Source organism: Camelus bactrianus, chromosome 7 (assembly GCF_048773025.1).
Source record: "Camelus bactrianus isolate YW-2024 breed Bactrian camel chromosome 7, ASM4877302v1, whole genome shotgun sequence".
In the NCBI taxonomy this organism is placed as follows: Eukaryota; Metazoa; Chordata; class Mammalia; order Artiodactyla; family Camelidae; genus Camelus; species Camelus bactrianus.
Window position 1 is genome coordinate 74325542 of NC_133545.1, and position 26129 is coordinate 74351670.

At 41.1% G+C, this 26129-nt stretch overlaps 1 protein-coding gene and 1 pseudogene across 2 annotated transcripts in view; both read right to left on the reverse strand.

The window, feature by feature from the left end:
* The window catches only part of CCDC146 (coiled-coil domain containing 146), a 105254-nt gene that overhangs the window by 13261 nt on the left and 65864 nt on the right, over positions 1-26129 (reverse strand). For both annotated transcript variants that reach the window (XM_010946655.3, XM_074367592.1), the window contains exons 3-13: positions 25918-26000; positions 22662-22871; positions 17662-17719; positions 15648-15824; positions 14841-14914; positions 13615-13842; positions 12751-12937; positions 4480-4575; positions 3718-3888; positions 400-488; positions 151-315 (exon numbers count right to left, since the gene is read on the reverse strand). In XM_010946655.3, the coding sequence (XP_010944957.2) occupies positions 151-315; positions 400-488; positions 3718-3888; positions 4480-4575; positions 12751-12937; positions 13615-13842; positions 14841-14914; positions 15648-15824; positions 17662-17719; positions 22662-22871; positions 25918-26000 (1538 nt within the window). The remainder of the gene's footprint in view (positions 1-150; positions 316-399; positions 489-3717; positions 3889-4479; positions 4576-12750; positions 12938-13614; positions 13843-14840; positions 14915-15647; positions 15825-17661; positions 17720-22661; positions 22872-25917; positions 26001-26129) is intronic.
* On the reverse strand, positions 2169-3703 carry LOC141578184 (pterin-4-alpha-carbinolamine dehydratase pseudogene; annotated as a pseudogene).

Below are 26129 nucleotides of genomic sequence, written 5' to 3' on the forward strand. Positions count from 1 at the left end.
TGCAAGCCTGCAAAGCAAGGTGTGTGAGCAAGGGCTTTTCTATCTTTGTAAAAGACTGTTATTTTCTATTTCATCATCCCCAGGGTATTTTATCATTCAGTGACTCAGAAGAGAAAGCTTTGAAAGGACAGTAGTTATTATAACGCTTACCTTTCTTGAGTAACTGCACTATTTCTTAAAATTTCCAGTTCATTTAATGACATTTTATGCCTTTCTTTTATTTCATTGACTTTCTGGTGAGCTTTGTGAAGTAAGTTAATAAATTTGTTTCTCTCGTTTCGAATAGTGTCATACAGCTTGGCAAACTCTCTGAGTCTGTGAAAATACAAGTGTTTTTTGAAGCATGTGAAGTATCTGTTACTTCCCCCTAACTAGGTAAATCCTCACGTGATTCTTTACCTCCTATGAATTTCACGTTTTTTCTTCCTGTGTATCCTGATTTCAAGATCCTTGGCTTTGATCTCCTTAACAATGTTGGTATATTTTTGCTGAAATATAAAAATTACGTGTGAAATTAAAAAACAGAGCCCACCAATGGCAACATATGGATACTTCCAGGCTCACCTCGTTCCTGGCAATCAAGTCAATCTCGGCCAGCTGGGTTGTGAAGCGCGTGGAGGGGCGGGGAGGAGCCGAAAACTGCCTGACCAGCCGACCTGAATCACACTGACTAGGACCAAAGGTTACTTAAAGAAGAGAAAGAGCAAGAGAGGAGGCACAGGAAGGAGCCTGCCCAGGGTGGCTGAGGAAAACTTGAGGGAACTTCTGAGGAGCCGAGCCATGACTGTGGCGGCTGGGCTGGGTGAGCGAGAGATTTGTGGCGGATAGATGAGGGACGGGGGTGGTAGTCTAGTTTTCATAAATGTTATGAACTGACGCCTCTGTGGCATTTTGTGAGAGACTGAAGCCGTGCTTTTTAAAACGCTTTTCCATTCTTTTGTGTGGTGGGTGTGTTTTCCTACCACACAATGAAGTGCCGGGCTGAGAGACCAGCCACGGGGAGACGTTACGCAGGTTACACACGAATATTTAAAAAAGATAGCAGTTATATTTCTGAAGTCCTCAAAATATACCAAGTGCTAAAGACACTAGTTATGTTCTTAAATACAGAGACACTGGGTCCTTCATCCAGGGTGAGAAACGTATTCAAAGGTGAAGTACAGTATTTTGTTAGTAGAAACCGGAGGAAATCGTTTCTGTCGGCCTTTTCATGAGAGCAAAACTCACACTGCATGAGCGATTCAAAAGAACCTAGGCCTCAGGGCCAAGGTTGACTGTAGCAATTTTATGTTGTTCTCGGTGAGAAGAGGAGTTGGGAAGAAACTGATATTATATAGGTAACTATGTGTATGAAGAATTAAAGAGACAGAAAAATATCTCGTCCATCCTGGGGGTGATAGCAACATTGATTTTTTTCCTCCTTCACTTTTTGTCTTTCCTTGGAGATGTAGATGAGAGGTGAAAATAAGTAAGACTGACAACAGAAACTATAGTTTGTTAAAGCTAATGTTTAACAGACGGTTCCCAAGGCTAAAAATACTTAAGGACAATATTTTTCATTTATCGACTTCCGTATTTCAAGAGAAAAAACTTTGAGATCAATTAAAGAACTGAATTAGCTCATTTAATAATGAGGTTTGGCTAATGCAGATGAGCCACACAGAGATACACATGTATCAGTGTTTTAGGTTAATTTAAAGATAAAACAGGGCCATGTTCCTTGTAATAAGCCCTCTGCCCTTCCCTCTCCTCGTTTTGCTCCTGTTCCCTCAGGCCACCCTCATTCTCTGTTCCTCCTTGGCTACTGTCTTTCCTTTATTTACTGGAACCCAGCTACCCCATGAACTCTACTGGGCTTTGCGGCAGTTTCTGGGACCAGGGTCCAAACTGCTCAACAGGGATAAAGTGAACTTGACCACCTGACCTGTCCTGCGCTCTGGCTCACTATTTGACATGCTTTCCCCCATCTTCCAATGCCTCAACCACGCTAAACTTCTTTTAGATTTTGTGGAGGGGGGGTATTTTTGGGAAGGTTTGCAGGAGGGGCTTTAATTGCCAAGAACCCAATTAGAAGTCGGAGGTGCTGGTCAAGGGAAGGGAGCAGCCAGCCCGGGAGAGGCCGGGTGGGAGGAGTGCCCTTCGGCGCACTGGGCCGGGTGCGGTGCTGGACGAGTACTTTCGCTCGCTGGAGTGTCCGGCATCGTGGCACGTGCCAAAGTTGGTGTTAGTTATGGAGCCCACGGTGGTCTTGTCCCCCTCACAGGTCAGGCCCCGCTCACAGGGACACGTGGAGTAAACCCCACGGAGCGGCCAGGCGGAGCCCTCGCCATCCTCCCGGGCCTTGGGGCGCAGCGGGTCAGGCTCAGGCCGCCGTCACGGTGGCAGCAGTTGCTCTTGCACTGGGCACTGTTCACTGTTCCCCCCCTCCCCCCCCACCAAGTGAAACCACGGTTTTTTTTGAGGCATAAGAGCGCATGTGTTTCTGTTACATAGGATGAGGATAACTTGAGGGTCCTGGTTTCTAAGTTAAGACTTTATGTTAGACACAGCTTCACTCATGGCTGCTTCTTGGGATACGAATTACAAAGGGAGCAAGACATGGCCGGGAAAGAAAATCATTACTGTTGCTGGGAAGTCGTAAAGAAAGGGAAGATCTTATTCAAATCATTGTGCACGTAACAGAACCATGAGAACAGGAAGAGAGCGGTGTGGGAAGGACGGCCTAAGTTCCTGGTGTTGGCAGTGATGCTGGCCTCTCCTCCCACGGCAAGGACTTGCCCCTAAATGAAGGCAGTAGGGTCGATTTGGCAGTTCTGGCAGCAGTAACAACTCCGAGCGTCCCAACCCCATTCCCAACCCCAGCTCCATCCCCCACTTTGACCTGAAGAACTCAGAGAAGAAGGGCAGGGTCTCTTGTCACGGACCCTGCTACTTGCTCAGTGAAGCTAGCCCAGTTTATGTTATGTTTTGAAAGGCCAGCACACTCGTGGGTGCTCAGGATGATGTGAAACTTATGGTACACATTAAACCCTTCAGGATGGGGTCCGATTTCTCAGCCTGCAGGGGCATTTCTGTCATGAAGCCAAAAGCCCTATTGAAGTCTTTGAAATGGAACTGCTTGAAGATGGCATCCTGGCCTTCCAGCTCATTCCACCCCCATCACAGGAGGGTTGTTTTTGCTATTGGTTTCATTGCTGGTTTTGTTTGGGGATGTTGCACTGGGTCATCTCTGGTACTTTGTCGGGAACCCAGGAAAAAGTCATGGGCTGAAGCAGTACTAAAGGTAACGGTCCTACCATTGGTGTAAATGATGCTGGCTCGATGAGCTTGGAGAGTGGTCCCAAGTTGTGGCCCCTGTGTTGATCTGGGCCAATCACACTGGGATGTGAGACGCAGGAGAACACAGACACCTGTGCCTGTGGGGCGGCCAGCTCTGTCCCCTGGAGGTACCCGCCCCATTCTCACTGAAATTGCCATCTGTTCAAATCCTCTGCTTCTGGCCATTGATCTAGTTCTTTTTCCCTCTACACTGTTGAGTTGCTAATTGAATCCTGGGACTGTTTTTCAGTGTGTGGTTGAGTCTTGTGTAGGGAAGCTGTATGGTCGCTGGCACTTGGGCAAGACTTAAAATCATAGCTTTCTAGTGAACATTGTGTTAAAGTGAGGCTGCCCTGGGCTCCTGTAGGAATTAATGGATGATTAGAAAAATGCCATTACCTGAGCTTTCAGGAAATCCTTGGACTTTTGCTCCTTCTCATCAATTTTGATTTGAGTCATACGGATGAGGTTGAATACCAGCTCTTGCATGTTTTCTTGCTCCTTTAAAAGCTTGTTTTCTTCTGCAAGTTGCTGTTCTACTAACTTCGACTCAGCTTCTGATAGGATTTTCTTTTGAAAAACACAAGTATTATAATGTGTTTATTTGAAGAAACACAGTAAGGCCAGTATCTCAGACTACTTTTAAAATTTTCTATGCAGTTTATTTTATTAAAACACAAAATAAAGTAACCCTGCTGCCTTAGTGCCAAGTATTTTCTTTATCTTATAAAAGAATGTGCAAACATGATAACACGTATAACATGATAGAACTTTTTCTTAATCAGATTATTTTCAAGTAACTTTTCAAAGAGAAATAAAAGCATGTGTTAAAATACTTTGAAAGAGACTTGAATAAACAAAATCTGAAGTTAGATGTTGTTAACATAAAACATTTATTGTTAATTTTTAAATCAGTAGCCTTTTCACTTTAAAATCTCATGAATTTGTATGATTTTTGTTGGTTTAAACATATCCTTTTTTCCCTCCAAGTTTAATGTGCATTTGGGATGAACTTTGAGATGAACAAACAGACCCACATTAAATAGGGTCATACTCTCTTTAATGACTCTCCTATTAATGAGATTTCGTGGAACACAGTTAAGAACATAACTTCGTATTAATCACTCTTAGATAGAAGCTTAAGTGAAAGTTGATATTAACCTGTTGGGTCAAATTCCTCTTAGCTACTTCAACTTCCTTGTGGAGTTCTCTCCTTCTCTCAGATAATGTAGAATCATCTTTAGGGATAGCCTCAATCTGGAAATCAAAATTTAAAACCAAACAGGTTTTTTTATAAAAGAAAGAAATCTTTGATGTCATGTAGTCAACCCCATCACAAACCTTTTGAAATTGGTGGGCAAATTATGATTCTCAATCTTATAAGAACTGCCTCTTATGCTAAATATTCTTTATAATGTCATGATAAATTTCTCCTTGAAAATGGAGTTAAAATATGAAGACTTGCCAAAAATCTATAATTCACCACCTGCAAATATTCTATTTCTCACTCATTTGGAAAAAAAAAAATCTTACTAATGATAGCTACTAACATTTATGGAGCACTGACTATGTGTTAGGCAAAGGTCTAAGTACTTACATGTATGGTCTCACTGAATACTTGCAATAACCCCACAAGGTAGATAATATTATCTCCAATTGTACAGATGAGGTGAGTGAGGAACAAAGACATTTAAATACCTTGCCTCAGTGATGTATGTGCAAAACCAGGCAGTTAGACTCAGAGAAGAAAAGGCTAAGAGGATTCTGGACTTTTCATTATGTGAAACTGCCTGGCGTGCCTACCTCTAGGCTTTTTATTATGTAAATAAAACAACCCTCTATTTAGTGAAGCTACTGTAATTAAGTTTCTGTTACTTCTTGAAGCCAAGTTGTAAACCCAATTGATATACCTTTTGAAAGGATATCTTCCTAAATCAATCTGGGAAATAGATTGGAATTAGGCTGAAATTTCCATTAATGGGGCAGGGAAAAAATTGATCAAGTATCAAAGTCCTAATTATGCTCTAATATTGAGATAAAGTAATTTGCCATTAGTTTTGCTACCCAAATTGCATTTATCAGCAGGTTTTATAAGCTTCTTTATTTTAGTTCTTTGTTTTGATTTTTAGAGAGTAACACTTCATACTTAAAATCATGTGTGTTTATTGTAACCACACAAACAATAAAAAAGTAAAATAAGAAATTAAATATCTTGTGCTTCCTACCTCTGCTTCAAAGGCTACTTCAAAGGAGTCAGTGTTAATAGGAGTCAGTGTTAATAGTTTGGTGTCTGTTCTTCCTGACATTTTCAGTATATGAACAGATATCAGTAGTTTTCATAAAAGTTAAGAAATGAGACATTATTCTGTTGCTGTAAACATCCCTATTATTTGATATCAGTAAACCTCAGTTTCTTTGAGGCTCTGATATTTTTCTCAAATATTTCAAACTTTCATGAGGTTTGTGGCTTGAATTTCTGGAAGAGTCTCTATGGTCAAAGGCCATAAGAGAATCAAACAACTGTCCCCAGGGGGAAACAACTCTGAAGGCTAGCCATAGCTCTTTGTGCTTATCTTTTATCTTTCCTTTTTGGATTGCATGCTAGTCTGAAATGTTCATTCAGGCTGGGAGTGACTGGCCTGACCCACTGTTATTTTCAACTACTGCCAGCCAGCGTAGGACTGTGCCTGGGCTAATTATAAGTCATAAGTTCAAAGAGAAAGTTAGTCTGTCCCTAAAAGTGAAGTAGGACAAAAACATAGATTTTTCTTGAAATCAGTGAAGGAAGAGGATTTTAATACATTTTCATTTTTTCTGTTAGTTTTATGTTATATGAGTGCTGTTTTATGAACTTAGTAGCTAGAAGTGTCCTAATATAAATAGCATTTATTTGTTAAAATATGAACAAATTGTGAGCATTCTACCACAATCTCCTCTTTGGTCAAGGGCCATTCCTTATGTTTGTGTCCAGCCAGACCAGTGTATAGTGGCAACCTCATCATCAGGTACAGCATCCAGTTAGCTTGATAGTGTCCCACTCTTAGAATATAAGCAGCTAGCTAAGGATCACCAGAAATTTGAGAAGTTTCTAATAAGAAAGATACAAAAACAAACAAGTAAGAACACACAAACACACACGCAATCAAAAAACCCAGAAATATGTAATTTGAAGAAAACAAAAATCTATGCAGAGAGAAGAAAAAAAGGAAGAAATTATCATTACTATCCTCAGTGAGAGAAGATATGAAGTAAGAATAAGGATACTATAAAAAATAAACAGAAAATTTCAAATATAGCAGAATGAAATATTAAATAGGATTGGAAGGAAAGTTGAGGAAATCTCCTTTGTAGCAAGTCCAAAAGACCCCAAAAGAATGGAAAATAAGAGAAAAAAGACAAGAAAATTAAGAAACTGTTTTAGAAGGTCCAACATCTGGATAATAGGAGTCCCAGAAAGATAACAAGAAAATAAAAGTGGACAAAATTGGAGAAATTATTTAAGACAAAGTCTCAGAATTGAAAGCATAAGGTTCTAAATACAAAGAGCCCACTAAGTGTCCAGCACAATGGCTAAAAATAGAAGATCCACAAGTGGGAACTTCATTGTGAAATCTAAAAATTTTGGAGGCAAATAAACAATCCTACAAGTTTCCAGCATGAAGAAAAAAACTGGTTTCAAACAAAGGCTCAAGTATCAAAATGACACCAAGTTTCTAAGTAGTGACTTCAGAAGCTAAAAGACACCTGATCAATGTCTTCATTATGAGGGAAAATAATTTTCAATTAAAATTTCATATCCAGTTAATTATTATCTGTGAAGCTAGTGTGAGGATAAAACATTTCCTGACATGCAAGGTGTTCTGACATGCATTTTCTAACAGGTCTTAAAAAATTATTTTTCATTCACCTTTTCTCAGGAAGCTACTGGAAGACATGCTCCTCCCACAAAAAGATAATGAGCCAAAAGAGAAACACAAGAGACCCATGACATAGGGGATCTAACATAGGAGAGAGGTAAAGGGAGTCACCTCTGAAGAAAACAGCCGGGGAGGATACACACAGAGGAATGTGACCAGTTTGTAACAGATGAGAAGGCTGAGAAGGGAAAGGCAGCTTCTAACGTCTGTGAGTACAGCTGGGCCTTGGTGCTCTCCCACTGAACACAAGTTCACAGAACATCACCATCAGACAAGACCGCTCTGTATTTGTCTTTATCACAGACAAAAACATGACCATTGTCCAAACCACAAAATACCACATATGCCCATCTCACAGTCTTCCTTACCAGTTACAGCTTCAGCCTCGATCTAGTCTTTATTTTTCCTAGCTTAAGATTTATTAAGTTTCTCAACCAAAGAATTACCCTCACTTTCTGACAACATCCAAATCTAGGGTGAAGACCCAATTTCTTAAACCATCCCTCAAACATATAATGCAAGCCCAAATCCTGTATATCCTTTCTAATACCCTCTGCTGAGATACCCTACTATTCCCTGTGGTATATGTTCTCCCTGACTGCAGTGAGTAATATACTCAACTCATTCGATTGCAAGTGTGTTCTAGTGGTCTTTGGCTGGAGGTCACTGCCAAGTCTCAGGAGTGATTTCCTCAAGATTAAATGAATGGACCACCAAAGGTGTTTTAATGTACTGGGAGGAAATTTATACAATTTCAGAACAGTTTGGGGTTGAACTACTGATAATGACACAGAAAACTACAAATAAGAAGCCAGATGTTTATACATTTCTGGGAACACAAAATTTTGTAAGAAAGGATAAGGTAATTATCTAATATTATATGACTCAGGTGTGAATAACCTTTATGTATTCGTAATAATGTAAATATCAAAATTTGAACTTGTTAAAATTGTGGCATGGGACTATTCAGTGTATGGAGGGACAAGAAATGTGTGTGTTGAACAGGGATATAGCTTAATCCTTACCTTTTAGAGTGAGAAGTAAAAAAGGTCTAAAACTGAAAAATCAAGGAGCAGCGTTATTAGCACACTTAGACTGTCTTTCCATCCCCGCTCGGCCGGGTGAGAATGGCCTGTGGGCCTGGAAACACTTCCTCATCAGCCGGTGCTGGTCTCACCACCTTGTGTGGGTATTTCTTTCCCTGTTTCAGGGACCATGACTACTCCTTTGTTCTGCTTGAGCTTGTGTGTCACTGGCCCTCAGGCATGACTTTCAGTATTTCAGACTCTACAAGAAAGGGGTCAAGATTCCTTCCACTGTGGTATGACATTTGTGAGCGCTGCCTGATCACCCTGAGTGGCCGCCAGGAGAGACTGGTGGCCACGGGGTACCAATGTCCACCATTGAAGCTGATCTTGCTCTGTCTCTTCCTTACGTAGGTGAAGTGTTGTTCCATCCAGTGCTTCACTGTGTTGTGCTTTCCTTGGTGACTCTAATTCCAAGATGCAACGGGCCTCCTGCTGGGAACTGGTAAGTGGTGCATGGCGTTCTGCTCCCTCGGGACTGATGCCTGCACGGAACTCTGCTTGACTTGTGCTATACAGGAAGTGCCATATTTCCTTGGTTAGAGGATTCTGTTGTTGTTGTCACCCTCTTGGACATGGTTTTATGTTTAGAAAGAGTCACAATACCCCAGCCCTTAAACATGATGGTGAGTGTCAGAGTAAAACCCCCAGTGTCCCTGAGGGGACTGTATCAAAGTGTAGATATGGGGTTTTATTTTTCTTTAGTGCCAAATGGAAGTCAGTAGAAGCCACGATTAAATGCAGAGGTGTACTGTATGGGTACTATGATTTCCTGAGTGTGATGTCTTTGATTAAGTATTCTTCCACATTCTAATTTGTCATGTTTTGCCTAATCCAAGCAAAGATTCTCTCCCTGTGGCAGGACCACTTTCTTCTTCTTTTTTAAAAAATCAGAATCATACATATTTCTTGATACAACTTGACCAACTGTATTTCAACATATGGAAACAAACAGAACTCACTCTACTTTAATAATATAAATAATGTGGCACTTAAGACTTTTTCTTGATTAAAAGCTAAGAATCTTGTTTGCATTTCTTTGAAAGGAAAAACTATAATGAAGACAAAGTAATGTCAAAGTGATAGGCCAAACAGAGAGGAGATTATAATTACAGACTCAGTTCAGTTTAGGATGTGTATGTATGTTGCTCCTTAGATGATATTTTGAGGAATAGAGATTATTTATCCATTTGGTTTGGAATCTACATGCCCCTGGTCTGATCCCTGAACAGCAAGTTAAATTGCCCCTTCCAGTCATCTGTCATTCTTTTTTCCTCCCTTCTGATTTTTCTTTTATTAGTTACACATGAATACATTTCCAGACTACATTCACTGACCAAAAAAATTTTTGCCACTAACATTTTTTTTTTAGTCATTTAAGCCATTATCTTATGTGGCACCTTTTTTGTTTTTTTTGAGGTAGGCACTGTTTCACTATTTAATTTTATTTTGTGAACACTCTTAAACTTTCCAAAATGATATGCAAATCAGTTGCCTTGAGAGGAATGCTAGCCCCTCAGCTGTTCTGAGCCAAAGAGCCCAGAGCATTCATCAAAGCAGAGTAAGGTAGCAGAGCAAGTAAGGCTGGGCTACTTCTTCCAAAGCAACTTTGTTTTTGAGTTTGGTGTTCCTGGCAGCTGCAGAATCCTGGACTTGGGGTGCAGTCATTTCCACTTTGCATTAAATACTTGCTCCTGTGTGCTTTGCATTGGGAGCAAATTAGCAGGATTATCTTCTCAGTCTGGAATTGCGTCCAGACACTGAGCACTACTGCCTACTCCCCACAATCTTAAGTTTCTTCCTATTGACACGGGTCTTCTCCCAGTGGATGGAGGTTCCTGGCCAGTGAGGCAGCCTCAACCATGCTTGGAACTTTCTCAGCAGTGAGAGCTACTGAGGCGAGCTTTCAAGTGAAGGCATAAAACGGGGTTCAAGAGGGCTCCTTGTTTCTAATTGTAGCTTCTCAAACAGGCTGATTTGTTTCCACATTCCCAGTAGCTGTGTGTCACAAGTAGTTAGCACTGTTATTACTAAGAATTAATGTGTACTGTCCATTTGCTTTTTGCCGGGGAAGGTAATAAAGGTTGTATATTCATTGTCTAATTTCTTGTCTTTAAATTTAACTATAGTTGACTTGCAATATTGCATTAGTTTCAAGAGTGGAACTTCAGATTCTTTCCCATTATAGGTTATTATAAGATATCAACTATAGTTCCCTGTGCTATCCAGTAAATCCTTTTTGTTTCTTCTATATATAATGGTGTGTCTCTGTTAATCCTATACTCCTAATTCATCCCTCTCCACCTTTCCCGTTTGGTAACCATAAGTTCGTTTTCTATGTCTGTGAGTCTGCTTCTATTTTGTAAATAAGTTCATCTGTATCATTTTTCAGATTCCACATATAAATGGTATCATATGATATTGGTCTTTCTCTGACTGGACTCTGATAAGTCAAGGATGAATGGCGTAATCTTCAGGGTAACCACTCAGAGAATGGAAGGAGAATGCAAAACTAACACATATCAAAAATGGGGAAAATAGGACAGTGGAAAATACAAATAGAACAGTTCATCTTTTTGATCAGTCTGAAAGAAGAAAAGATAGAGAAAGTGGGACACAAAATAGATGGGACAAAGGAAAAGCAAGAGTAATACCAGGGACATAAGCCCAAGTGTATCCATAGTTACATTAAATGTTTCTGGAGTAAACATGAGAACTAAAAGGCAGAAATTTTCAGACCAGATATTAAAAAGTATGTGCTGCATATGAAAGACACACCTAGATTAAGGACACAGAAAGGATGAAAGTAAATGGATGGAAAAGGAAACACCATGCAAAATCTAACAACAACAACACAACTAGTGTAACTGATATTTTACTAATATCAGATAAGGTGAATTTTTATGGAAAAAAGCATTTCTGGAGTTAAAGATATTTCATAGTAATAAAAGAATCAATCTACTTGCAGCAATATTAGTAAAACTGTTAGACGTAGATGAGAAACATACATACCATTCTTTTATTTGATAATAATAAGTACCTCTTTGTTTTGCAAACACGTAAAAAGCATACTTCACCCCACTGTGATGAGGTGGGGGAAAGTCCGTGAAGTAACATCTGACGGAAGACCAGGACCTACTCATTTATACACTCCTAACCCCAACCAATTACTTGCACATCTTGCTAAAGACTGGTCTTCCAGTCAGGGTAGGTTAGGTTATGTGTCAGAAACAACCCCAACTGTCATGACTCAACAGCATGAAAGCTTATTTCTTGCTTTGACAAAGCCTGTGGTCAGTCAAGGTGATTCTCCAGGACCCCTGTTGGCTCAGCTTTCCTGGCTGCTCCCATTTTACAGCACTTCCATGTCATCATGTCCTTCCACAGTGGGCCCAGGATGGGGAAAAGAGCTAGAGGGTCTCAAGCTGGTAATTAGATGCTCTAGGCTGGAAGGGACATGTGTTGCTTCTGCCCACAGTCCACTGGCCAGAACTAGACATATGACCCTGCCCAGTGACAAAGGATGCAAGGAATATAAACCTTCCAGATGCCCAGAAAGAGAGGAGAATTCGGCCTATTAGGATGAGAGGTGTCTACCACATCTGGCAACCCCTGTTTAAATTCTAAGGTCATGAACCTCCATAAAGTCATGGAGCATGACAGTCCTGGAGAGAACAGGTATGGTTTCTGCACCCCAAGCTGCTTCATCTCAGAGATTGATCCCTTTTTCACCAAAGGAAGTGCTTGCCAAGGCATGGGCACGAGGATGCAGCCCTCTCAAGGGTCCACTGACTTTGAGCAGTGCTTGGTCCACTAGCACAGGCAGTGCCACCTGAGAGAGGAGAGAATCAGAGGCAACAGGACCAAACCCTTCCACTTGGGAGCACAGAGGTGGTAGGAAGGTAACAGCTATCTTGAGCGTTCTCTGACTGTAGTACACCTCTGATACTGCACAGAATTAGTCAGGTAGCTTGACACCAGGTTCTGATGGCTCTTGGCTAGTTGGAGGTACAGGCTGACTGTCCGTGTATATTTACATGATCTGACCTTGTCTCTGACTGCTGGAGTCTACAATGACACGATTTTGGATCTGACACTTTCAAATGGTAAAGACAGTGGTCCATTTGGTCCTTCCCTGTAGTGAACCTTTTAGCTCTTCCAGAACTGGCTGGCCTAAACGGTTTCCCTTGGCCAGGCTGATGCCTGATCCAAACAAGATGTTTCTCTAATCTTGGGCTAGCAAAAAGATGGAGACATACTGTAAGACGGAGCCTGTATAACAGGTTTGATGCATTTTAAAGTTACCTCTTCTCTTGTTATTTTTCTTCCCCTCTTTCTCAGTTGATGGCAAAAAACAACTTCTTGAAATATTTTTACTTCAGAATGACGGCACTGAGCTTACAAATCAGATAGTGGCGTTCAGCACCCACCTCTAACAGGAGCCTTTGGTGCAGGGCTTGAGTTTGAGTGAGTGCGTCCCACGACACTTTCAAGAGTAGCTCCATCTTTTTTAAATTTCGAAGATCTCGTTCTTTCTCTCTTTGCTTACGAGAAAGTTCGTCATGGTAGTTCTGCTTGTCAATGAGACAGTTACGTAAATTGAGATCCAAGATCCCTCTGTTGCAGGTAAAAAGAGAATATGAAAGTGATTTGTTGTCACTCGCCCTTTATGCTTTTCAAGACAACATGCTCAGTAGATACACACAGAACTATTCTCGTTAGAATCAAATTTTAAGTAATTCCAAAAGCAATTTTGTTTGCAAGTTGTCAGAGTCAGTCATAAAAAAAAAAAAAAAAAAACCCAAGTGGAAGAGTAAATTGGCAGAGAGTCCTAGTTTCCCTGAAATCTTATTTTAAAATGGAAATTAACACTCTCCCAGGGACTCATACCACAAAATTGCTCTCATTAGGAAAAAAATCATGTTTACCTCAGACATACCATCGTTTGTAGGAAAAAAAAAATCCTCTCAATTATAGCCCACTCCAATGATAGAATTTTCCAGAGACACATTTCAGAAACTTTTAAGAATACAACAAATTGTGTCCTTAAGATTTGGTCACAGGAAATAGAGGACAATGAAGAAGAAAGGATGGGAAAAATACTTTATTTAATAATATATATATTTTTTATCAATGGTAATGGTAAATTAATGGTACTTAGTGGTAAAAATCAATGTAAAATTCTATGAAAATGTTTACTGAATCACCATAAATCTGTTTGAGTTTATGTTTTGAATCCTCAGATATAAATCAAAGAAAAATATAGATGACAGAAACACAGAAATATAACTAACCTTTCAGTTAGCGAAGTTGCTTCATTCTCTCTGGTTAATTCCAATAGCTTGACCAGTTGGTTATATTCTCGTTCTTTGATTTCAAGTAAGGCTCGTTTGCCTTCAACTTCTTTTATTACATCTTCCTTCTCTTCCATTATAGCATTAATTTTGGTTTCAACTTTCTTTAGGGAGTCATTTAGCTCTTTGAGTTCACATTCCAAGATAAGTTTTTTCTTTTCCATTTCTCTGTGGGGGATACATAATTTGCATGCACATGACATCCACACACACATTTACCTAGTTTTGAGCCCAGGCTGTCTTTACCAATTTTTACTTCATGACAAGGCAACAGAAGAGCTAGTCATCAAATTCATTGATCTCAGAAGTGGGGTGAAGACCACAGGTGAGTGGGACTTAGAGGGTATCTCGACTGAGTGTCACCAAGGGCAGGGATTTGTCCAACCCCCCACTTTCTCCCCAGATGCCCACTGCTACCATCTCCTGGGATTCTACCCTCATCCTGACCAGCCTCCCTGAAGTGACCTACATTTCTCCAGTTTGGTGCTGGTGGGCTTGGCTTTTACAACCATTACTAGTGCCTGCTTCTTTTTCCCCTCTTCTTTTAAGATCAATCATCAGTGCAAACATAGTACTTTTCCAGATTTTCATCTTCACGTATCTTTATCTTTTTTGGTTCCTCTAAACCTCGAGAATTTCCTCAGTCACTTCTGCCTCCAAATCTACTCTGAGTGTTTGGGGGTCTTACACATGTGACTGGGTGTCAAGTGAAGAGTTAACCGTCATGGGGGCTTTAGGCATCTGACTGGGTGACGTATATCTAGACCATGAAATTCTACATGGTTCAAATAATTGACCCCTGTATGGGGGTCATACAGAGCTGTGTATCAGCTCTGTTAAAGTCTACTGGCATTCTCCATAAAGATATATTTTATAAATTATATTTACAAATTATTTATATATAAATTAACATGTATTTATAAAATATAAAATGAGAATATTGTCCCCAAATTAAGACACAAATAAGTGTGATGAGTAATAGTAATATGCTACACTATATTCTTTTAAAGAACTTGATACACACAACCTAGACAGGGCTAAATTCAGATGTTTCTAAAATTACAATGGTAATTTGATGTGTTCAGTGGTTAATATTCTTGTTTTAGCATGCACACATAACTTGGGGGAGAGTGGGCTGGGCGGGCTAAAAAAATATTAAGCCATACACTTTTTTGCGTGTTGTTTTTTCTATCTCTTTTCCAATTTGTACAGGAATAGCTTGATGGTGGACCACTTCATCCTAGTAGAGAAATGGAACCATGTTAAATTATGTAATCTTGGACCAAAAGCAGTTAAGCAAATTAAATGCGAGAGAGGAAAGAACTACAAGGTGTAGAATTCTTACTATCTGTCCTGTACTATGCAGCATGCTTTAATTATTCCATTTAATACTCATAATGAACTTAACAAGATAGTTATGGTTGTTACCATTTGAAAGGGGAGCTGAGTATAGCAGATGCTCTGGGTGCTCTGCCCAGACTTCCTCTATGGAGGCGCCCGTCCCTCAGAGGCTGCCAACAGCTCATGCTTGTTCTCACAGGATCACCACTGGCTGGGTGGAGGGGCCTTGTCGGGGACTGGGTGGTGGGAGGAGGAGGGGAGCAGGCTGTGACCAATGACTAGTGAAGTGGGGCTCTAACAGCCCATCATCCCACCCCCTGCTACCTGCCTCTCCCCATTGGCAGTGATTGTGTTTGTAACACTCATTTCTAATAAGGAAAAATGCTTGGCAAGTTTGAGAGAGACCTTTTCCCTGGATCAGGGCTTCGACTTAGACTGATGCCAGCAAACACTCAAAAGTCTTTCGTGAATTCCCAGAGCCCAGGTTTAGTCTGATAGGACCAATTGCAACGCAGAACATTTCAGTTTGTATGGTTTGGACTTTGTCAAACCTATGCAGTCAGTCCGGATACTCGTGCATTTTTATGTTCATGCAGGCACAGTGTTTAAATATTTATGAACTGGAAGCACACCTTTAAGGTGACCTGATACTCCAGTAGTTCTTCCAGTTCCTTCTTCTCCTTTAGTAATTGCTTTTGTTTTGATGTCAAATCTTCCCGTAAATTTTTAATTTCTAATTTCTTCTGCATTGTTTCCTTACGTAATTCTTCAGTGCTTTCCCTCAATATTCTCATCTTCTTCTCCATTTCCTTTTAAAAGTAATGAAAATTATCCGGTTACCCAGCATCTGAGCAAACATCTATCTGCCTAAAAATCACATTAGAAGTAATTTTACTCACCATTTTGATTATATTTGTTTTGAACCTCATGAATGATTTCTTTCAAAGTTAAATGCAACTTAGGATTTCTGACCTCTTCAATAAAGGCATAACAACGATACTGCATGTGTTAAACATTTTACATTAGATTTGAACTCTGATTTTTAAACTAATGCTCTTTTCTATCTCCTACATTTTAAGTGTTTCCCTTCTCTGTGTTAATATTGATCTCGTACCAAAAAGCATTAGTAAAAATTTCCAGGCTTTTTTGTAGGAGCTTTGTGATTTGACAAAATCAGATGCAAATAATCTATCCAGTTTATGGTTAACCTGAGTCACACATAGGAATTAAAAATTAGGGAGTTCTTTCATATTTGGAATATCTCATTCTTGGCACTCCTTAATTCCCCCTTTCTTATTAATACTACATCTCTAACTTATGCACTCTCCCCAGATGTCCTCCACCCCAGATTCCTAGCAGGTCTTTGTTTCTCGTGACTCAGTATCTGGGAAGTGTTTGATTTACGACAGAGAAGCCTTCTTACACTCAGAAAGTCTACACACGACTAGCAACTAAGTGAGGGATCCACTGAGCCTGCTCGGGTCCTTCTGCGTACTACTCTCCTCCACTGCTGCTGCAAGAGGCTTAAAACTGGTGATCCTGTGATCTGGAACTAATAAGCTTTCCCCATAGAATCTGTAGACGATGTAACGTTTGTCAGGTTGTAAACGACGATGAGGAATACTTACATAGTGGTATGTAATAGGCATATATTATATATATTCATATTCATATATGTAATAGTATCTTACTCTATACTAAGGTTTTGGTGCCTTGGAATTAAGCCACCCCCAACATACTTTTGAAATACAACCATTCAAGAGGTGAAAGCAATGCAAAGTGTGATGATCCTTCTGTTTACTGTCTATGATAGATTGCAAAAAAAAAAAGGGACATAAATTCCTCCTCTTTCTGTATGCGTGCCTCTTTGCAACGTGTCTTTGTCATTCTTCCCATTAAGAGGTAGGGCCTGTATCTTTCCCCCTTGATTCTGGATGTGGCCGTGTGACTTGCTTTGACCAGTGAGATGTTACCAGCAGTGGTTTAAGCAGAGGCTGGAAAAGTGCTTGTGCTGGGGATTGCCGTCTCTTGAGACTGTTCATCTCTTTCTTGAGGCTGGAAACCCTTCCACCATCATTAGACTAACTAGTGACATGTGACTTTAGACCAACTAGCTACCAACTGGCTGTCATATGAATAAAGCCATCGTGGGCCATCCAGCCCCAACTGAGCCAGCTCAGACCTATGATATCAAAACTGTGGAAAGTAAAAAAATGGCTGTTGTTTTAAGCCATTATGTTTTGGGGTAGTTTGTTCTGCAGGAATCAATAAGTGATCCATTTTTATAAAAATTTCTTGTAAAAAGCTTGAGACGTTCGGGAAGCTATGAGAGTAATGGCTATAACAAAAATAATGTTTTTAAGTGCCAACCACAGAATCCTCTTTTCTCCTGAAAACAAAGCAGATATTGTCCAACCAAACACAACATAAATTAGATGCCAAATAGCTAAATCCTGTAATAGGCTCCACTTTGGTTTACTGCAGAAGTTATGCAGATCTTCCTGTCAGCACCATCATCCATACTTAAGACATTCTGGCTCTTTCCAAAGTTTCAGGGTATGATTGTTGTGATAAACATTAATATTTATAAAAAGGAATATTTGAATCCAGCTGTATTTAACAAAGTCTAGATCATCTCAGACTTACTCCTGGCTTAGGTATCTTCTCAAATTCCTTTATTATGAGGCTTTTTTCTTCCATTAAGCTGCAAGATAAAAGAAATCAAGTTTGACAAGGAACAAAAAAGTAAGCTATTTCTGCAGTAAAAACTTTGCATTTTCTCTCCTCAGAATGAACTTTCCCTGCTAGTTTCCCAGCCTGAGGGCTGTTCTTTATGGTGGCTTCACCGACTCCCACAGGCCCCCGGAGGGGCGCCCTCCCAGGTCCTCCAGTAACCCTGCACACACCCCCATCAGGGCAGTTCTCTCATCACATGACCTCCCTCCTAGACTCAGGCTTCTTACAGGCAGGCTCTGGGCTTTTGCTTTATATTATTTGCAATAAACTCGTACATGTCTGGATTACTGCAACAGCCTCTACTGGTTCCATCAAATAAGCAGATCCCATCCCACTAAACATGGCACTAAAGTTGCATGCACACCAGGTTTATTTTTATGAATTTTATTTTGCAATAATGTAAACTAAGTTTAGTGTAATAAGTATGTGCCACATGGAATTTCATATAGGTTAGCTGTGTGGCCCAGAAGCTGAAGCTGAATTTTTCAGAACTTTGAATACTTAGGCCTTTGCTTTTAGAGCATGTGTATAAATTCCTATTTTACTTCCAAGTTGGTTATCTTACACCTCAGCAGTGTTGCCACCAGGGGGTGGTAGTGTGCTGCTATCTCTGGTTGCCACCTGCATGTCTGAGTTTCAAAATGGTGACATGAAACTCTCCCACAAGATAAGACTTTCCTTTAAATAAATATAAAATGATAGTTTAAGCAAACATAAAGTGGCTAATTCTTTAGGACATTTTTAACTAATTACATTTCTATCATGCATTTTTCTCATTTTTATTAAGAAACACTGATGGACTTTTTCCCTTTGAAAGATGTATGCTTTTACATATAGAGAAATACATCATTCATAATCTCACCCTTACCACACCACGTGTGATCACTTTCCTTTTCCTTGTATATTTTAATGAAATTATATTAAATGTGTATATATGATTCAGCCCATTTTTACCTAACATGTAATTAAAATAGTTTCCCAAGTTGCAAAACAGACTTCATAATCAATTGTTAAATAACTAGTTCCAAGGTTTTCTAGTGGGTGGATGTACCATAAGAAAATAATCCTAAATATTGTCTACTGTCTACTGAGCCTACTGTATGCCAGGTACTTTACACACATCATTTCTAAACTTAAAATCTTGCTAACGAGGTATTGTTATCTTCACTGTACAAATAAAGATATGAGGTGACAGGCACCTCTTCCAACGTCACCGGTCAAGGCTGAACTGACTTTCAAACCCAGCTCAGATTATCTGACTCCAGGAAGCTTTTCAGTATCAAGCTGCCTCTGGAATACATTATGATTGAAAAATCCCACTATCTTTTTTTTTAAATTTAGATTTCTTTTGATTTTTCACTTTTATAAATAATAATGTAATAAACATTTTTATGCATTATGTCTTTTTTTCTCCTTTTGGATTCTCATTTTTGCATGGCATTACTGGGATAAAAAAAAGGTTTTGTGTGTGTGTGTGTGCCTCTTCGATACATATAAACCCCTAACCTCTTAAACTGACATTAAAATTTAAATCTGCCATTTTTAGCTTTCCTGACTAAGGGGTGCTTCAGTGTGAAAGCTCCTCAGGATTCATTTGTTTTCTGTAGCAAGTGTCCTAACTGAAGCAGATCACCAAAGGATGTAGGTTTTAAGGACTTGTAGGTGGAGAGGCAATGCAGGAAGCCCTGTGCGCTGCCCAGTGCAAGAGGCATGGTTCACTCTCAGGAGTCGAGCCAGCCTGACCAGGTGAAGTTGTAAGAAGGTAGATTTCTGAACCCACACAAGCAATAACTATCTGAGAGTCAAGCTGTCCAGAGCCCGGATAGGCTGTTGTGGGAGGCTGTGAGTTCCTGTCACTGGGAGTGTGGAAGCACACAGTCAGGGCTGAGAACCACTTTTAGGACCAACAGTTCTCAAGCGCTGCTGTGAATCAGAATCACATAGGAAGCTTGAAAACAATTCAAATGCTGCCTTGGTGGAGGGTGGGGTAGAGGAGGCTTGGACAGAAGTTGGAATTGTTAGTTTTAGGGTTGGATCTGCCTTTTAAATGTGTATCTCAGGTGCTTCTCTTTCAGTTAGGAGGACGACATGCTGCAGAGCCTGTTGGAAGCTTGTGCTGTTCTTGGTTGCCCCAGGGTGAGCAGCAAAGTTTTTTTTGTTTTTTTTTTAATGTTTAGAAGATAAAATGCATTCCAGCTGAGTTTTCCTTACTACTAGTCCTGATGCCCTGTGTGCCCCCCTGTCATGGTCTAAATTTCTGGAATTTCAGAGAGACTGCTGAAATAATCCCTCCATTTCCTTCTTACCAGTTTTGTTTGTTTTGTTTGTTTTTTGGTTCCAATTTTACTGTCACTAATGGACTAAGAATGGAAAACGACTGCTGGTGCCTGAGTGACACCAACAGTGAACCAGCTGTGGCAGAAGAAACAGTCACTAAGGCCACACTCATGTTGGGACAGTCCTGCATGTGTGCAGCCACATGTCCCCCCCCCCCAAGTCCACACCCACGACAGACAGACGGCTCTGACTGACCATGACCCTGTTTCCCCAGCTGCCAGAGACTTGTCAGAATACATCAGAGACTCATGAGAGACACAGCTGATTTGCTGTCCAGATCTTAGGAATTAATAGAAAACAGAGATGCCCCAAAGGGTAACAAAGTGAAGGCAAAGAAAAGCTTGAAAAGAATATTAAAAATTGTTTACAGGGAAGGTTTTTGGAAAGATGGTGACTTCTACTTTGTTTCAAAAATAAGTTCTCAACAGTATTTATTTAATCACTTCATTATCTGTAATGCACTTACTTATTTAAGTAGGTCACATATTCTTTCCTGAACTGCATATTTACCAAGAGATCATGGATGAATATTCACCTCAAACTAGAAATTACCGTAACAGATTTCATTATTAACCAACCATGTAATTATACTCATCACTAACATTTACTAAAGAGTTTATTTTATGTGAAAACAGAAGAAAATCAACCAAATTATAGAGGAAAATCCTTTCTCTAGAGTATTTGAACAACGTATTGTTCTTAGTAGTTGCCGATGATTCAGAACTTCCTAAAGATGTTGGGGCGGAGGAGTGCTGGTTATCTGGGCTTCTGTTATTCCGGCCCTGAATAAAAGGAGAGTTTGTTGTGCTGATCCGAAAAATATCTGTATGTTTGGATGAATAGTTTTCCCTCACTGGCTAAGCTTCTTTATTTGTTATGTGGGGATGGGAATGTCTACTTGTTTCCTGGGGAGGGAATGCTGAGTGACTTTGTTTTCTGTACCATGTAATACTGAGTACATTAAGCCAGTGAAATGCACAGCCTGTAATTCGTTCCTGGTATTTCTTTGGGTATCACTATTATTTTTATGAAAATAAGATTAATTCTTGAGCTGCTAATATTTGAGAATGCAAGGGAGTCTGCTTAAACTACGGAATCATGTGTTACCAAACCTAAAAACAACACACAGTAAACTTTTTTGCAAATGTGCATTTTGAATGTTCTTGTTGACTGTAGGTCACTATGTACGCCACCCCCTGCCCATCCCAAGCAACTCAGTGAACAATTTGCCTGTCTGTACCTAAAAGGCAAGAGTTCTAGTTGGTTTTTTCCCCCTTTGGCAGGAATACTTGGAAATTTTAAACAATTTAAATATCAACTGACTTATGTTCCACTTAGCCTTTCCTGGAAATGTCAAGCATTCACATTTTCAATACTAATGAACAACCGCCAATTGTTTTGATTTCATTATTTTCTCAACTGAAAGCGTGCTTACAGAGCACAGAAATAGCTGGGCTTCTTTTTTGTAGATCTCACTGGTCAGCTTGAAACAAGTTTAGATTGAGAGACAAAGAAGAACTCAGACTTTTTCCCCTGGAATATAATTTTCCTGATGAAGCTAGCCTTCTTCATCCCCCAGTTGGAAAAAAACAGGCCCCAAAGAAAGGATTCAAAACCAGGGCTGGCAAGGTTTTACAAAGTCGCTCAAGTCATTCGTTTATCTCTCAGCAGGACTGAGTTACATTGACTCTGTGGGAAATCTACCTACTCTTAAAAATAGCCAGAGAAGGTTCTGCCACCTTAAATGGTAACAAATTCTAGGAGACATGGTTTGGCTTCCTCTCCAGTACCCAGGCACAGCACATAGCACAAAACCTGGATTGCAGTCATTTGGAAATTCAATCTAAATAGTGTGCTTTGCTGAACAAACTCTGCCACTGACTTGCTGCTCACAGGAGGAATGTTAGAGGAGATTGTAGAAATAATATTTGTCCCTTCAAGCAATACACTTTTGCTTCAGTTCACTGAATGACATCCTCCAGGTTTGGGTAAGGTGAATGTGTCTTCCAAAAGGATTATCACTTTCTTCCTTGATCCTAAGGAGTAGTTTAGTACTGAGAGAACAGGGTCGAACATGTGGCCCCCATTCCTGCATCAGAGGAGTAGAGTGAACCAGATGTGACCCTCAGCGCACAGGGGGCTTGTTTGCACGTGGGGCACCCGCCATGCAGACAGGTGACCTGGTACCGCAGAAGGACAAGGGACCGCCATTAGGGCGGGAGAGGGCGAGAGTGTGTGCCCGGTCCTTGTTCTGTGGAGCGTGTTCTTTGGCTGCAGCTCCTGATGTTTATGGCTTTCCTGAGATACAGAAAACACTACAAAGATCTTTCCCTGAGAGCATCTCCCTGTCACCTGAGCTTTTCCCTAAGAGGTGTGTGACCTTCTCGTTCAGGGACAGTCTGTTCTAGGGGATCAAGGAAAGAATGAGGCTTGTCGTCCTCCTACCACTGCTGTCTCACACTCTTTGCACCTAAAATCCCTTCTTCATTTAATCTAATTTTTCTGACTTTGCTTATGTGGAAACAGCTTTGCCATACCTGTCCTCAGTGAGCTTGAGGGAAGCGCGTACTTACCTGTCCAATCTGTACTGATTGTGGAACTCTCTTTCCTTCGCCGCATTGTATTCATTTTGGTACTTGAGAAGCTGTTCTCTCATTTTGGAGACCTCGGTGGTGAAGGCCTCTGGAAAATTGTCAGCTTGCTGCAGGTGAAACTGCTGCTGTTGTATTTGCTCGGTGAAACGTTTGGCATCCTGTAGCAGCTGGACCTCTGACTCTTGTGTGCTGGGTCCCATAAAAACAGAGATTCGCATCATGAGAAGTGTACCCCTTCAGTGCCCTCAGTAGCTCCTGTGGGGGCCATGTCCACACTGCTCCCTGATCTTCCATCCTGAGGTTCAGTTCAGTTCAGTGGCATTTTGGGGCCAAGTATTGTACTAGGTACTAGAGGCAAATGGAGCTCACAATCTAGCAAAGGAGAACGGGTGTAAACATGTAGCTGGAATACTGGGACAAGTGCTACCACTTGTGTCTAGATCAGGCTGGTGGGAGGCGACAGAAGGGATGAAGTTGGATGGGAATGTGGTATTTGCACTTGACTTTGCAGAACGATCATGACTTCCAGAGGTGGGGACAATAATAAGGAAAAGAATGGGTCCTCCCTTCAACTGCCCCAGCAACCCTGGCTTTCTTGGCTTCCTTTTAAAAATTAAAGTATAGTCAGCTTGCAATGTTGAGTTAATTTCTCGTGTATAGCATAGTGATTCACTTATACATATATATTCCTTTTCATATTCTTTTTTTGTTATAGGCTATTACAAGATATTGAATATAGTTCCCTGTGCTATATAGTAGAACTTTGCTGTTTATCTATTTTTGTATATAGTAGTTAGTATCTGCAAATCCCGAACTCCCAATTTATCCCTCCGCCCTCCCCCTTCCCCCCCTGGTAACCATAAATTTGTTTTCTTTGTGTGTGAGTCTGTTTCTGTTTTGTAAATAAGTTTCTCAGACTCTTGAATTCTCATGACCTGATTGAAGGAAAACTTTTTCTTTCTTAGTGAACCAAGAAAAGATGGTAAGTTTTCTAATGACACTTTACTAGGAATCTAGGGAGAAAAACTCTCTAAAATTATGGACATAAATTAATTTACAGATTTCTGATCATAACTTCAGTGCCTGGCTACAGCTGGATGTGAATGGCACTGTGGAGGCGGGGGAGACTCATACAAATCTAATTATATTCTATGGCTTTGGCTTTTTCTTGGGGAAAGAGTTAAGCATCTGGCATAGAAATTGGACTTGCTGGGATCTCCATTGTCTTTTAGAAATCACTCACTTGAGCTGCAAGCTAGCAGCAGCTCCAGCCTTACCAGCAGCTGGACTTATTTCTTACAATTCAATTTCCTTGTATATACTTTGTAAACCTGAAGTTATCTGATGTCCTTAATGAGAGTTTTGAACTTTGGAATTGTGAGGCATTGGCTTGGGCGACAGTGCCCGGTTTCCCCCAGAAAGGAGATGGACAAGGTAGTTAGGGTTCCAGCCAGAACACAAATGATAATTTACTCACAAGGACTGGAAATATAGTCCATCCTCTTCAGCAGAAGAGAATTTAACAACTTTTATAATGTGGTTTCTATGGAAAACTAATTAAATTTCAGTTCAGCTTTTCCAGCCTATACCTGTCCTGCTCCAGCCCCCACAGCAAGAGTGAAGTGTCTGCATCTTCATGTGGGCGGGTGTTTGGGTGCCATGACAAAAGAGGGAACTAAGGGGTTAGGAGGAGATAAAATGTGGGGAGCAAGAGGGAAGTAATGGTTTTGCAAAACAACCTGGAAGTAGGAAGAGGTAATGCCAGAGCCTTGGTCCTGCATGGCCACCTGTCACTGGGGCCCAGGGAGCTGAGCTGTGAGCCAGGCAAGGAGGAAGCCAGCCAGCATCCCGCCAGGCTCTGTGGGCTCTGGGTTACAGCTTCCAGACAGTGAGAAGCCCACAGAGAGGCTCGGAGGGATGCTGGTAACTGCACGAGATTTCTCGCAGTAAAGCAGTGCGAAGTATGCTGGAAAGGATTACCCTAGACTTGGCGCCTGAACCCCCCAAGCTCCTGAGTCTCGAGAACTGCTTGCTCACACCGGCAGGCAGGACCAGTTGTGGGGAATGGCGCCTCTGGTGAGGGGTGAGGGTGAGAATTTAGCCTGGGGCTGGGAAAGAGGAGGAGGAGCCAGAGCTGAGGGCTCTGGTGGGGGGGGGGGGAGCTGGGAACCCAGGTGGAGCTGAGTGTGGGGTGGAGTCACAGCAAAGGCTGCACAGGGATGCAGCTCAGCTCTTCTCCTTCCCGCAGGCTCCCCTCCTCAAAGTGGCCAAATGCCTGGGCAAGAAAGAAGTAGGAGTAATGGTTGGAGACTGGGAGAGAGGATGGCTAGGAAATGGAGGATGGAGTTTCTGTTCACTTCTGTCTCTCCTTGGCTTTTATGAAACCATCATGCAAAGCTATGAAGCAGGAGGTAGGGGAAAGGAAGAAAGAGGTTTGGGAGTAGCAAGGAGTAGCAGAGATCAGGATTCCCCTTCCTTCTTCACTCTCTTTCCCCCTTTCCCCCTTGATGCCCAAGGGCTGACAGCAGTGCTTCTGTGGAAGCCTATGCTTCTGACCTCTGCTGATGGGACTGGGCTAAGGTGAGTGGCCGGGGGTAAGAGGAACAGGTGAGAAGTGAAGACAGAAGTCTCAGCAGATGTAGGCTGGAGTTGTCTTAGGACCTGTACCTCTGAGTGGTGAAGAAAGGTGGGGAGGAGAGAAGCTTACAGGAATGTCCCGTGGCAGATAATGTCAGCATCTCACCAACTCTCTCAGCCCACTCTGGGGCCACCTGTAGCTTTGGTGGACCAGCAGCACCTGTGTTCCTCTGCCTGAGAGATTTCTCTGGCCATTGGAATTTGCTTGGCTTCTCAAAGATTAACCTAGAAGTGCCAGGATCTCGTCTCCCTAGGAGCAATCCTTAATCGACGTGAGATGGAAATTAGTGAACAAATATGCCAGTACCCTCCCCGTTCAGTGGGAGTGTTCTGAGGTGTGTTCCACAGTCACTCAGAGAGTCCTCGCTGAGACTGAGCCCCAGCTGCCTGTAGGGTTAACCTGAAGATGGACACATCCCCAGCTGCTTAGCTCCCTTCCCCGTCTCAGTTCCTCACTCTCTTACGATAATTTCTGGTATCACTTCTCAAACTACTTGAACTCAAATCTTTGTCTCAGGGCCTGCTTTTGGGAAAATGAAAAATAATATAAGTCCCATTACAAATAAGGAGCATAAACACAATAAAAGAAACAGCATACCTCATCACGGTATCATGCAGCAAGGTGTACTTGGCTTTTAACTCTGCCATTCTGGTTCCTGGGAGTTTCCCCATAGCATGTAACTAGCAAAGAGAACACAAGGAACACAAGACCACTATTAGCCATCACCCTCTTTATGCCATAAGCAGAGATAAAATGGATGTATGGATATATTATAAAATATTTCAGTTAAACATTAAGAAAAACATAAG